General features: G+C 36.6%; 1 protein-coding gene across 7 annotated transcripts in view; it reads left to right on the forward strand.

Annotated features, from left to right (window-relative positions):
• Window positions 1–14,593, forward strand: part of KAT6B (K(lysine) acetyltransferase 6B) — a 120,241-nt gene that overhangs the window by 81,913 nt on the left and 23,735 nt on the right. For 6 of the 7 annotated variants that reach the window (XM_010567789.1, XM_010567796.1, XM_010567793.1 and 3 more), the window contains 2 exons: window positions 2,305–2,466; window positions 4,923–5,016. In XM_010567789.1, the coding sequence (XP_010566091.1) occupies window positions 2,305–2,466; window positions 4,923–5,016 (256 nt within the window). The remainder of the gene's footprint in view (window positions 1–2,304; window positions 2,467–4,922; window positions 5,017–14,593) is intronic. The other variant, XM_010567795.1, reaches the window with a different exon arrangement.

Below are 14,593 nucleotides of genomic sequence, written 5' to 3' on the forward strand. Positions count from 1 at the left end.
TCTGGCTATTTGAGTATCTTGGGTGTAGGGAGAATACTAATTGTAATGTACATGCTTCCAATGTGTAAAAGCAAGCAAAGCAGCTTCTTGTGTATTGTTCTGAAAATAAAAACTTATCTACTAAGTGCTTTTGTGTTCCTTTTGGATGTTTGAGAAACTTGCCCTGAAACATCCTGGTTGGGGGTGACAGATGTTGAGTCCAACTTTGGCCAGAACATACTGCATTTAATTTAGAAAGTCTAGAGTTGAGTTTGTGGATATGTATTCTTTTATAATCTAAATTATTCTCTTGGGAGACAACAACTTTTAAAGTTGGAGGTTTTCATGATATCCTGAATAATAGAATTCTGTTTCAAATAGTATGCCTGAAGTTATTAAAGCTGTGCATTAACCTTCACGTTCCTATTTCTCAAGAGTTGTTACAGATTGCATTAACAGAAAAGACTGCTGGGGTTACTAGGACTTCTTTTGAGGCTGTTTCTCAACAGCAGTATTTAGAAGTGTGTATTGATAACTTCTTTTTAATTGCAGGTATCAGAGATTCTACTTGAAACTTGTGTTTTCATATTGTATAAACATCTGTTGTGCTTGGTCATTGCCATTATCTGTTCAAACAATGGTAGATGCAGTCTTGAAGTCCTTACTTAAATTAGAACAAGACCTTAATATTTGGTTTACGTGTTTGGTTTTGTGCTATTAGAAAAAATAGCTATCTGCATCAAGATGGCTTCCTTCTTGTTTATAAAGATGGTAGATTTGCCAGCAAAAGACTTAAGTTGTAAACAGACTTAGTCTTTTCCTGTCAAGAAACAAAATTGCCCTAGTCAGTCCAAAATAACTTACAGTTTCTGTATTAGTAGGTGTTAAGAACTGTGCAGCATACAATAGACAAATCCTGCTTTCCAGTTTATTTTCATCAGCTACTGCCAACATGTGAATAAAAACTTTATTAAAATAACAAAAAAAGTCTCCCCCCCCCCCTTTTTTTTTTCCTCTCCTTTTTTCTCTTCTCACATTTAAAACTGATGAACAAGCTGTGTTTGCCTGGAATTTAAGAAGGTTTTTTGCATTTTTCTTCTAAAGTTTTTACTGAAAAAGGTAGCTTACATAATTTGGGTTTTCAGGTTTATGGCTTACCTAGTGATTTCTACGCTTAATGTTTGCGTTTAATTTGCACACTTGCTAATAAGTGTGAAAAGGAATAAAAAGCATCTAGACAATAGGGTGAGTTGTATGAGAGCTTAATGTATTTGGTAAGTTCTTGAGTACTGTATGCAAGTTTATTCTGATGCCTTTAGGAGCAGTAGCTGTCTATTAAATGTTTTTTTTTTCTTTAATCCAGATAATGCAACTATACTACTGAAGTCACCTTGAAATCCCTAAATATATCCAAAAGGTTGGGTTTTACTCAGATTTTTATCCAGGATTTTTACTAAAACCAAATTAGAACAGAATATAGCTTTTTTTTTTTTTTTTTCACGGTAGGCATACCATTTGGCTGTCTCTGTGAATGAAATACAGCTAGTGACTTTATCAAAGAACATCAGTGCAAGCAAACCTTTCCATTAAGAAGATTATTTCAAAAGTGCTATTGCCTTTGAGCCTTCCCTTTCAGGGAGTAACTAATTGATCTAGGAAATCTGCATCTGTGTCTGGCTTTTCTGTAGCTGAGTCACAGCTTGACTCTTTACACTCGTAACATACCTAGACTAATTGCAGTACTTAGCCTGAAAATTTGCTTCTCTCAATAGCGTTTTAGTCTGGCATAAAAATTTTGTCTTGTCTAATTTATCTAAAACATTGCTGTGGTTGATACGTAACTGGCAACTCATTCATTGGCCTTAAACCTTAAGGATTCAACATAATATACTTCATTGTTTTTCTTGGGTTTTTTTTTTAATGGTTGTTCACCACTGCCTTCTAGCAAACCACAGTTTAATATAATTTTAACTAGTATATTTTTTTTGTTTGCCAGTAATTTTCATTCCAGGAATAAAGTGAAAGAGTTAAGTCTAATTTGAACAATTAAGAGGTGAAGTTACTTTGTTTAATAAATCCGGATACTTTGAGGATACTTACAAATGCAAAGTAATTACTACTAACTGGAGAGTTCTTGCTTAACAAGAAGCTGGGGCATTTCTTTTCTGAACCTTAATGTGTTTTTGTTTGTTGGTTTGTTGTTTTTTTTTTTTCTGTAACACCATATTGTTCACATTTCCTTCTAGGATATGATTGATTCAATAAGTTGTTTTGTCCTAACATGTTGGTGGCATTGGAAATAACTGCATCTGTCTTGCTTTCTAGGTTGACGGAAATGTGAGCAAAATTTATTGTCAGAATCTTTGTTTGCTAGCTAAGCTCTTTCTGGACCACAAAACCTTGTATTATGATGTTGAACCATTCCTCTTCTATGTCCTTACAAAAAATGATGAGAAGGGCTGCCATTTAGTTGGATATTTCTCCAAGGTAAAAAAAAAAAGTGTGGATTTTCTTAAACATTTGTAATTCCCACTAATGAATACTTGTGCCAACAGCAAAGAAAAACAATTCAGAAGCTTGAAATCTTTGTAAATCTCATAATTTGCAATGTTTCAAATACACTCGTACTTTTTTGTCTCAAAGACTGATGCAAATTGAGTAATTATATGTGCATTCAGCCACATGTGTTGGGGTTTTTTGTTGGTTTGGGGGTGGTATTTTGGGGGGTTTTTTTGTTTTGTTTTGGTTTGGTTCCAGAATGTGGTGTCAGTTGAAAATTAAATCTTCTTCTTCCCCCTACCATTTTGGCAATAGTATGCCAAGTCTAACTTCTAAAAGTGCTAGGTATTGGAAATGTTGATGTGTTCTCATGGCTTTACTGCTAGCAGTTCAAGCTGTGTGTTTAGACATAAATGGCCAGCTATATTCATCTCTTGTGTACAGTCTGATCTAATGCAGTTACTCATTGCACTGAATGTAAGAATGCATTGCCTAACTTTATGGTGGATGCCTTCTTTAGAGTTGATGTCTCTATTGGTTGTGGTTTTGCTTTGAATTTTAAAGCAATAGATAGCAGCTATAGGCAAAAATAATACTTACGTGGACCAAAAATAATGATGAAGTATAATTAGATGTGCCTGCAACAGGAAAGTTTCCATTATTGTCCATAATTTGTCCATAAGAAATGTGATGAATTGGTACAGTTGCTCAGAAATTCAGTACTTCTTGCCCCTAGTATGACCACCTCCTACTGCCTATATAATTTTCTTTCTTTAAGAAGTGATTTGTATGAAGGTATTATTTTTAAGAAGTCTAAAAATCTTGTCGGTGTGCTGCATATTATACAGTGATCTCTTGGGGGTCTGACTGATTCCTTCTGAGGTGTGGGCCTCGCTGGGATTAAAGTAGCAGTGAGGTATGTAGGCACAATTTGCACTGTCTTTTCTGTGAGTCAGAAGTTTTTGTGGCATACAAACATGTCAACTCTGATATAGGCAAGTATTTTCTAGATACTGCAGGTGTTAAGGTGAGTCTCTCTTGATGTTTGTTCCTTCTTTCAGCAAGGATGCATTTTCTTTTCCCCCTTCACCCCTGTTGCTTTTGGGCAGTCTCTTGTCACATCTGATGGTCATGAATGTTTTAGCTACCAAAACTTAGGAAAAAAGCTTCATCTCAAATTGTTTACTGAATTACATGTGTTGTGTCATCGTTTCCGCCCCCCCATCCTGCCCCCTCTCCCCCCCTTTTTTTTTCTTATTTTTTTTAAAAAACCTGTGTATGCTCTTGCTGGCAGAAACGCCCTGGCTTTTCTTCCCTGATTACAAATACGTTGCCAGAATGTGAACTTCATACTAGCAGCAGTCTTGAGAGTTTGGGAACCTGTACAGAGAAAAATGTCACCATATTGTAGAAACTAAGAAACCTTGCAAAATACGGCTTGGGTATCTGCTTTCACGGCTGAAGAAATGTTTGGAAACCAATGTACTGGCATGTGATCCTGTCAGTGTCACCTCTGGTCTGGTGTCATCTTATGTGTGGAGCCTGAAGTGATAGGTGGTGTCTTAAACTTTACATGTGCTTGCCACAACTTCTTGTCAGTTATGTTGACCTGGATATTTTTGGCTGATTTATTTTGTTTCCCTCAAAACTAACTAGTGCTGATTTTGGGGGGTGGGGGGGTGGGGTGTGTAACCTTTTAAAGGTAACAAGACTTCAACACTCTTCCTTTTTATGAATAAATCTGAAAGAACCTACAACCTTACATTGCTAGAACAGCTTCCTAGTTTAGATTCTTCCTTCTGTTGTCTTAAATAATCAGTGTAGTATTTGCCTACATTGCCTGTATGTTGTGTGACTTCATTCTGTCTGAAAGAGCTCTGGCTTCTGAGCATTCTGCCTTGATTTGGATTGAGGTGAGAAGCATTCAGCTTTGAAGAAGTTAGTATGCTTCAAGTATAACTTCTTAGTTCTGTGGGTATGAGGTTCCTCCCCTCCACCCTAACCCTATATTCAGAGAGAGAAGACAAAATAAAGATGGAAACCAGCAGGCACTTAGTGTAGGAATTGCAGAAAATACAACTTCACCATGTGTATGGATATTATTTTCCACTTATATATCCTTGACAGAATGGTTAGTGAAGCATGAAATTATTTCGCTCTTTTTCCCATCTTCCTCTTTTACAGCACTTAAACTTCATTACACTGTTTAGACAATGTATTTAATTTTTAAGATGCTGAGTAGTTAACTAATAAAATAATTTGAAGGGTATGTTTGATACTTCTTTTTTATAATTAAATATTAATGTAGAATTATTTGACTTTGCTACTGACCCCATGCATCTGTTCACCTTATTGGGATATCTTACAAGGACAGTGGCAGGTGCAGGCAATTGCCCACTTCAGCAGTGCTTTTGATGTACTCGATCTGTTTCTCTTTCCCACAGGAAAAGCTTTGCCAGCAGAAGTACAATGTCTCCTGCATAATGATCATGCCCCAATACCAAAGGCAAGGATTTGGAAGGTTTCTCATTGATTTCAGTAAGTGAAGTGTTTTATTTACACTTGTGATCCAGCAAGCTGATGGCTGTTATAAGAAATTGTAACATATGAAACTTTATTTAACTTGCTTTGTTGGTTTTATCAATAGATAATGGGATTTCTGTTTATATTTACATAGGATATAAAAGCTCTCTGAAGTGAAAACTTACTGCTGCTCTGTTATTGTACTCGAGGAAATAGAGAATGGATCTTTCAGCAGTAATATTAGCTCACAAAGCTATTACCCTGAATGAATTGTCTAAATTACTTTCCATTTTGCCTTGCTCATTAGTATAAGAAGAGGCAATTATTTGTGATTATAGCTAAGAAGGTGTTAGTCCAAAGCATTCTCTTAATTCTAATATTTCTAACTTATATCTTCTTTTAGCTAAAAACCTGTTTTAGCTGAAGAATTAGCACATAGAAGGAATGTATTTTGGTTTTTGTCGTGAAGTTCATCACTTCTTTAGTGGAAATTGTTACCAAAAAAAGCATAGGTGCTCATGGCTGTATATGTACTTGCTGCCTTATTTTGCTGAGTTGTCTGACCTTTAGAAAGCTTCAGGCACACTTGTTTAAATATAGATTTGTTATTCCCCAAATTTTTAAGCTGCAATGAAACTCCGAACAAAATTGTCTCAAGAAACTTCTCAGCTGAGTGTCCTTAGTACTACTGAATCCAACTTTCTACTGTAATCTAGAGGGAGGATGATAAGGAATTCGTATATATTGTATATTGTTAGTTTTCACTATTACTTATATTTTTTAAAGCATTGTAGAATTACATGACAATAGCAATAGTTAAGATAATAGGATTCCTGCCCTGAAGGTGTATGCAAGAACATGAAAATGCAAATAATAATACACTGCAGTATAACAGCAGGACAAAGACAGTAATCTGTAACTGCAGAGTTTTCAAGTTCTTTGTCCTTAGTGTAGTCATGCTGGGTAGAACACTATGAGTTGATAAAGATACTTAGTATGTCTCATCATTTTATGGCTTTATAAACAGTCTTCACTATACCCCTGTCAGTTAGGTAAGGATGGTTCTGGACCACTTAATCTACCACTGAAATGTATTTGTTGCTGGTGCCAGAACAGAACAGATGTTCCATTGTGTGCCTTCTGCAACCCTTTAGGAAAGGCAGTGAGAAGTACCACATATTTCTGGAACTGTGGAGTGAACTTTAAGTTCACTTAGGTAGAAATTGGCCCTGGTTTAGGATTAGGATCCCTTCATGCAAAAGAAGATGGGGAACTCTTACTGGGCACAGCTGGTAAGTACTTCTAGGCTTTTTCTTTGTTTTTTACTCTGTGGTGTCTTTCAAAAAAAAGCACTCTCAACAAACATTAATCTAGTTGAGTTTGCGGTAGTTATGTCTACAAAACTGATGGCACAGCTACGAAACCTGTGGATTCTACAGAAGGTCTGGATGTGGATATGCTGTGTCTTTCTGAATCTGTGCTCTGTTACTGTGCCATGTGCTACTTAATCTGGAAAAATCAGTAGGGTGTTCTGTCCCTGTTATCCTTCTGGAAAAATCTGGAAGCACATAGGGTTGTTTGAATCATTAAGGTTTCTGTGATAACTTGCAACATGACCTAACGGTATCCTTAGCTTGAAGCTTGTCTGGTGCTATTCTTACACCTTTCCTCTTGCAGACATGTTTGTATCACAGGTGTAGTCTGCAGCTATATACATACTGGGTGTAATCCAGAGACCAGCTTCAGCTTCTGCTGTAGCTAACAAACTGCCCACTTTGTGAGTACCCAGTCAGTCCTTCAGTACTTTTCCACAGCGTTTTCCCTTTGTTTTCTGGACAGAGGTTCCCTTAATTGGGAATCAGACTGTCTCAGTTTCCAACAGAATGGAGAACTAAGAGGACTGAAAGTCTCGCTCTGTAGTGATTGATTTACTTTTTTTCTTGGAATTTTATTTGTGTTTCTCTCTCCTATATTGTAATTGACTGACTACCATCTTCTTTGTATTTCGTATCTGTTCACTTGTGGTCTCCTGAGAGTAAGTTGCTCTAACTGGCTTGAGAAGATGGGATATAACAAAACCCCAGTTATAATTCTAAACTTGAACAGAGCAAGTTCATCATAGTTTAAAACGTTTTTTGCCAGTAACATTATCTAGATTGTCACGTACTCATAAAGTTATTGGAAGATAAATTTTATACTCTGGATGTTAAGTCTTCATTTGTTATGTGGGTAATGCATCTAAACTGGTTTATTTTGAGTTCTGTGAAGCAGCTACTGGTACTTGTCTTTTTTAGAACAGTAACCAGAACAGTTTTTAGACTAAAAAAATAAAAATGTAACTGAGCAAGTAATTTTCAGAAAATGATAGTTACAAACCACAAAAGGGAAGGTCTCAAGAACTGTGTGCAAGCAGTTGACTGCTCACATTACTTTGTATATATGTAGATACTTCACAGTTACAAAGGCTGGAAACAATGCAGCCTTAAGTCACTACACAACTTTTGCTTTGTCAGCAGTCTGGTGAAAATGTAGTTTGTGGTACAGAATTTGCTTCTTTTTTGGTGAGTGAAATGCATTTGTTTGTTCAGATTGTGATGCAATGCATTCTTTTGTCTTGAACTAATTTAATCTTTACAGATGAGCCGATGTGGTCATCCTACGACTTGCAAGGGAAAATAAATTATTTTGCTAAAAGAAAAATAGGTATTTGTTTTCTGACCATTAACTATTCCCCCCCAACTTTTTGCTAACTACATTTGAACTTATCTAAATTTCAAATAGAAGCTGATAATACTGTTGTTTCTTACACTGTAGACACTAACATAAAGCTTTTGTAAGGTCTATCTGTCTATCTCTTCAGGAATCTATAAGCTCACATGGAAAAAAGATTTTTAGGAAGAGTACTTTAACTTTGTGAGAAGAAAGCGTGCTGTAAAATGCCTGAGTTCTCTAGTCTGATTGTCCTCAGCAAAAATTTCATGTGTAGTTTCCTCTATGTCATTGGTCATTTAAATAGAAATGTTTTTGAAAACACGATATATGTGTCTGTTCTGGTTTTTAAAGCCTGGTAAGATTTTTTTTTTTTCTTGGTAGGGAGTTTACAGGTTTTGACTGTGGTAGAAACTTGTTGGGCTGTCAGAAATGGAAAAAAAGTTTAGTTCTAAATATTTATCAAGCAGTGAAACTGTTGATTTGTAAAATTGCAGACTCGATACTGCTTCATTTTGCTTTATTTGCTTTAAGATAAAAACAGTTTAACCTGTTTTATTTTCTAGAAGCATGTCATACTGAAGTCAAAATTGTTTACATGAAGTCTTCATTTTCTTTACACTGAGTATGATTTATTAAATATTATTTTATAACAGTCCGTTGATTTTTCACATTGGGAACCTAATTTTTACTTGGAGTGTATCTAAATGTACAAAAGCAGTTCCTGAAAATGAATAATGGTCTAAATTTGCTTGTCAAATTTATACCTTCCTGCCTTTTACAGAACTAATAATTGTTGCCAAACTACTTGGGTTTGGGCTTTTTGTTTTGCTTTCATTTCCTTGCTCTTCTTGTATTCGGTGAGATTGACTGGATTGTGATTGCAGGGTTGTACCTGAGGGAAAATAATTGACTTCTGCATCAATCTTTTGTATTTCCTGTAAATTAAATTTTGGGCAAGTAGACTCCAGCTTCAGTGGATCCAGAAACAAACCAGAGAACAGGCTTTTATTGTATCAGATCCCATTCTGGGTTTGTTTCACTTCATGTCCATTTGTGGTAGTACACAGCTGTCATTCCTGTCACGAGGATTATATATACTTGCATTTGGGTGAGTCTTTATATGTCCTCTGTCAGTTCAGCCTGCAGTACTGTTGTGGTTTTCACAGTGCAAGCACTGAAGCTGCAGTGTTGTAGCTGTTCCTCTCTGTGCAGTCCCATTTCATTTATAAATTTTAGCAGCTTCTCTATACAAGAATTTTTTCTTTACTTTCTTGATTTGAGCTCTCATAAAGCCTAGAATCTTCATATGCTTTCTATTTCTATTCATTAGGCTGCAGTGCCAAAAAATATTAGTATTTCTTTATTTGACATATCTAACACAGAGTTCAATATTATTAGAATGGAATACTGCAGTATTTCATATTGTTTTCTGTAAGTTTAAAGCAATCTTTCGATTCGCACTTCCTCACAAAGCTCATCTCGTCACAGTCCCGTATTTCTGCTTACTGGATTGCAAATTCCATGCTGGAGGCCTAACAGTGGAGGAAAAAAATACATGTGACAGTATTAGGATAAACCGTTCCAACTGTGCTGGCTAGTATGTTGATAGTTCATTTGCATCACAGTAACAACTGGGTTCAATACTGAGGAGCAAAGTCCTTGATAGCCTTTTGTTATTTATCTTGAGGGTGTTTCTGGTCCAATTGATCGTAGCAGTTTCTTCCTCCCCTTCAGAATTCTTTCTTTTCATTTGCTTTATCTGTTCATTGTGAAATGATTATTCTTGCTCAAGAGAGGAAGCCTGTTTTAATGATGCTGGGATTCTATTTGGGCCACATGTGTTCTTTGTTTTGTTTGGGGGGTATGGGGGTTTTTTTGTTTCACTTGTCTGTATGTTTGGGAAAGTCAGTGCTGATTTTCTGACCTTTTGTATCATTTATTGCATGCAACTTTTAATGCTTCTTTTTTTTTCCATTTACTTGAACTAACCCTTGATTCCCTTCTGGGACATGCAGCTCAGTGTTTTGTGAGGAGACCATGATAGGGGCAGACAATTCAAGTCTAGCAGTGGAAGAAACAAACAGAGTTTATATTACTTGAGGAGTTGTATTCTGGTGTAGGAATCTGGTATCTGTTTCTTGGTAAAGTTTTCTTTTCTTGTTCCATTCAAACAGGTGAGTAAATCTTCAAGTCTTGATTTGCAGAAGCAGCAGAGTACCAGCAGTAGCAGCACTTGTGCAACAGCTAATGTATAACACCAGGGAAGGCAAGTTTCCAAGGGATGAGAGGAACAAAAAATTGGCTCTGCAAGTAAAGGGAAAATAAACTGTTAATTAAAAGTTACTTTTTTCCTCCGAAATGCTTTTAATGAGTAAACTTCAGAGCAGTTGATAAAGCAGGTCAGTACCATTACTGGTATTTATGAATTGGTAACTGAGAGAGAGATCCACTTTTTTGGTCAAAGTCAGTTAGGTTAGTGGCAGCATTCATTTCTCAATATGAAATGGCTCAGCAAAGGCCTGTGAACAAGATTTGGTGGGGTGGAGTGTTCATTTGCTGTTTACTGCTTTGAAGAACTTGACTGAAGATCTAGAACTACAGCCTGTTTCTTTGATCTCAGTTCTAGTCCTGTCTTCTCCTCCACTGCAAATTCATACAATCGCTTGTCCATATGCAACTATTTAGGGGCTTTTGTGTGCAAAAGCTGAATCAGTGAAATATTTTGGGCTAAAAATGGGTCGGGAGTAAAGACAGATGTCCTCGAAGGTGTTTGTTAAACCTGGATCACATAATGATCCTGTATGCACTTTCATTGAGAAGTAAGGGACGGTGATGGGGCAGTGAATAGGCAAAAAAAGGATGGATACTTTTGTAAAGTGCATTTTTGAATTCTTTCCAGTTTGCACTTGTTTCAGAAGATCTGCATCTCTCTATGGAAATGTGGAAGTTAGTAATTTCTTAGGGCTCAGTCATGCAGAAGTGGTAAGCATTGTGGATTGAGTCCAGAGAATTACTTTAAGCACAAAAGCTGTCCCACAAGCATTGACACATAATGTACACCTGTATTGATGAGAATGGGGAGGGTGGGTTTATATCCTATTGCCAGCAGTTTTGAAACAAGCTCTAAAAACTGCATTACATGAAACCTAGGATAGTCTTCAGGCATAATATAAGGAGGTTGTGAAGAGTATGAGATTTTCTTCTGATCTTTAGTGCGATTTTGTTCTCCCTACAAGTTTGGTAAAGAGCTGGTCTAGCGTGTAAAATCAGTTTTTCTGTGAAAGGGAAGACATTTGGTTTCTGCTAAGCTTGAAGAAAAACATGAATATTGTTAAGAAATAAAACTGCTTATTTCTGAATATGCTCAATTCAAACAGCATTTTCTCTTCTAGGATCAATTAGTTATTTCAAACTTCGTCATGGCTCCAATACTTCAAAAGCTCTGTCTTCTGATACAGACAAAAGGTTATTTTTGATTGAAAATAAGAATTTATTTTAGACAATTTTGGGCCCAGTTTTCTCCCTCATGTCCATTACTCTATCTTGGGTTTTTGCAGTGTCTTCAGAAGGAGTCAGGATTGAGCTTTCCATGGCTAGTTGCAGTTTGGACAGTGAGCTCTTCTAGTTCCATCTTCCACACTGGCTTTGTGGTGCTTTGGTATATTAAGAAGGTTTGGAAATGTTGCTGTACCAAAAGATTGATTTCATAATTCTGTTATCTCTGGTTCCTGCTATGGCGTTCTAGGCTTTCTGCTTTAACAGCAAATGAGGTTACTCCTCTGTGGAAACCTGAAAAGCAATGAGTTTTTGTGAAGCACCATTTTTGTGCAGTCATCAAAAAAAAAAAAAATCAAGTTGAACAAAACTTGAAACTAGTAATGAACTAACATGTGGCCTGTCATTAGGGCTGATAGATGATACTAGCATTTGAGAAAATGTCATCCCTGTTTTGAAGATGAGTTAACTTTTTTTAAATACAAAATATGTGTTGGAATTAAGTGGTGGAATAGAGTAACAGTGCTGCCTCAGGTTTTTACAGTGGCTCTGAGAAAGTATTATATCAGTGAAGGAAGCGCCTTGGAAACAGTGACATTTTCTTTACTGCAGGCCTTTGTTTTTTGGTAGGAAGCGGGAATGAGGCAAACAAGCAAAACCATTACAGTATGGAAATGGTGTTCTTTTAAGAACACTTGAACACAGAAACAATGACAGACTACTAACAGAAGCAGTAAAAGGGCAAAAGAGGTCAGAAGTAATGAAAAGACATATAGTTTTCTTCTTCATTATGATGAATTCACACCTTCTTTGCTGCGTAGCTTTAGCTTGTGTTAAGTAGCTGTGTAGACTTGCCTTGTAGTAACAGGTTGGGGGTGCATAACAGATTTAAAACTCTGTATTCAGCTGGAAGCAAGACACAGACCTTAAACTGAGAAAACTTGCATTCTTTATACTACTTTATAAATTAACTTCTGGAAAACAAAGGAGACTGGAAAGAAAAAAAAAAGGTAAAGGTGAATGCTGTAATGGAGCAAATCTATTAGGAGAGATCAGAGGAAGTATGTTCACATGTATGGCATGTAAATTCTGGTAGCTTATGGAACTGCTGGGAACCACTGCTGATACCTGCTTGCTGTTTAGAGCTAGCCTCAAGCTGCAGTGGGCTGTAAGTGGTTGGATCTACTTCTTTGGTATGTGTTTATATAGAATTGATAGTCTAAATCCCTTAATCTGGTCATGAGATGTAATGCATTGGCCAGAAAGTAGTCTCTTGGAAAAACTACTTTAAGAAAATCAGAAGGAGTTTTTTTAAATGTATAAGTACTTTAATCAAATACACGTATGAAGTAGAGATAACATTTGAAAAATGAGGGTGTCTGTGGAATGATGAACTCTTTCTGTAAACACCCCTTAGACTGTTCTTTTCTAAAGTCTGGTGTTAAGATGTTTTATAGTTTGCTGTAACAAATAACTGAAATATAGCAGAAACACAATCTAGGAATAAACACACTTTGAAAAAATCTTGTTTACAGTTATACTTTGCTATGCTCTGTAAACAGAGTTGAGATGGGCGTGAAGTGGGACCATATATTTTTTTAAGATAAAATTAATTTTAACCAAGAGCATTTCACCATTCTCTTTCTTACATTACAATCCTGAAAGAACTGCTTTGTTACTGCTGAGGGTGTGGCAAACAATGGAGGGTGAGAATGAGAGGCTGAGGACAGAAACAGGATTATTTTTTTATCAGCTTTATTGGAAAAATGTATTCTCAAACTACGCTTATGAATCCAACACCACAAATCTAAGGATCTGTATAAAACAGGCCTGTGTTTTTTTATTACCTGTGGTGGCCCATATTGAATTACTCTGTTTGGGTTTGGTTTGGGGTTTTGTGGGGTTTTTGTTTGTTTAACTACTGACTGACTGACTTGTGTACCCCAATACAGAACACCGTGTCAATCTTCTGGTTGTTTTTGTTGGTGTGTTTACAGATGTATTGTGTCCAAATGAAAGGTTGAATTACCTGCCTTTTTTCTTTAAGAGGGAGTTGAAAGTGTCTGTCTGTGGGAGCTATGAATTTGTGAGGGAGACTGAATGCTGCTGCTTATTTTATGTTCTTTTCTTGATGATTATGTTGCTGACCTCAAGGCATGAGTTTGGCCTCTCCTAAATAACTAATAAGGAACATTCTGTCAAGCTGAGATTTAGATGAAGAGGGAATAAAGATGGATTTTGAATCAAACTTTGTTGACTTAAGATTATTCCAAGAAAATCAGCCTTTTGGGATTTCTTGGCATCGCTTTTATATAGCTTCAAGACTGTGCATTTATCAGAACCGCAAAAGAAAGCAGGCACGTCACTTCAGATACAGAAGCTAAGACTGTTTTAACTGAAGAGCATCCTTATTTCAGATAGCACTGAAAACAGCTAAAAGGCAAGGCCAAACATGGTAACAATGACAACAAATGTTTGTTGGACAAAGCCGTCTTTATAGGGCATTAGTGAACAGTAGAAGCCATCTGCCGAAGACTGGTGGCTGAAAACAGATTTAAATTATGTAGTGCATCTTTAATGATCAGGAATTTCTACTTTTGACTTCAGTGTGTAGTTCTGTTGCAGCAAGTCAGTGGACAAAGTGGGTATTTTGTAGCCTGCCACCCTGTTGTTAAGGCACAGTGAGATCTCACTTCAATGTGACAACCTTGTGGCTCTCTTAATGGATATCTATCTTTTCCAGTGCCATCGCTTTTATCAGGCAGTTCTACCTTATTGTAAAGAAATTATTTTTTTTGCCTGTTTACTGCTGTTTTGAGTAACAGTAGATTGCCATGTCTTGGGCTTAGCTTTTTGAAATGTGCTGTAATAGATGGATTTTTCTGTTCAGTGCTTGGTAAATAATGTGCGCTTTTTTTATCACGCAGTTTCTGTATCTGCTGGCTAACCAGGTATCACCACGAGATTCCCTAATAACCTCCTTCAGCTGTTCGTTCGTTCTTCTAAATCTTACTTGGTTAATTCCTTGTTCTGCAGCATGCTTTAGTAGAGCAAATGAACAGCAATGATGTTTTGCTGCTCATGTAATCAAATGCAGTTTGCATCTTCTGTTGTGTCTTCTGGAGTGTGTATCATGACCACTTACCTGAGCAAACACAGTGTTTGCAGTGATTTCCTAGATGTGCCTTTTGATGTCTCAGTACTGACTCCCCATTTTGCTTTTGTTCACTTTCTTTAGTACTACTGGGCTGTCTTTTTGTGGGTATGAATAAAACAATGACAGGAAATGGGCTCTGGAACTTGGTTATCTACTCAAAAACTTTTAAATACACTTTTGGTCCAAGGCATCTGTCACTTTCCAAGTGTGGTAACAATTTTCCTGAGC

The sequence above is a fragment of the Haliaeetus leucocephalus genome, unplaced genomic scaffold (genome assembly GCF_000737465.1).
Source record: "Haliaeetus leucocephalus isolate CR32 unplaced genomic scaffold, Haliaeetus_leucocephalus-4.0 Scaffold229, whole genome shotgun sequence".
Lineage (NCBI taxonomy): Eukaryota > Metazoa > Chordata > Aves > Accipitriformes > Accipitridae > Haliaeetus > Haliaeetus leucocephalus.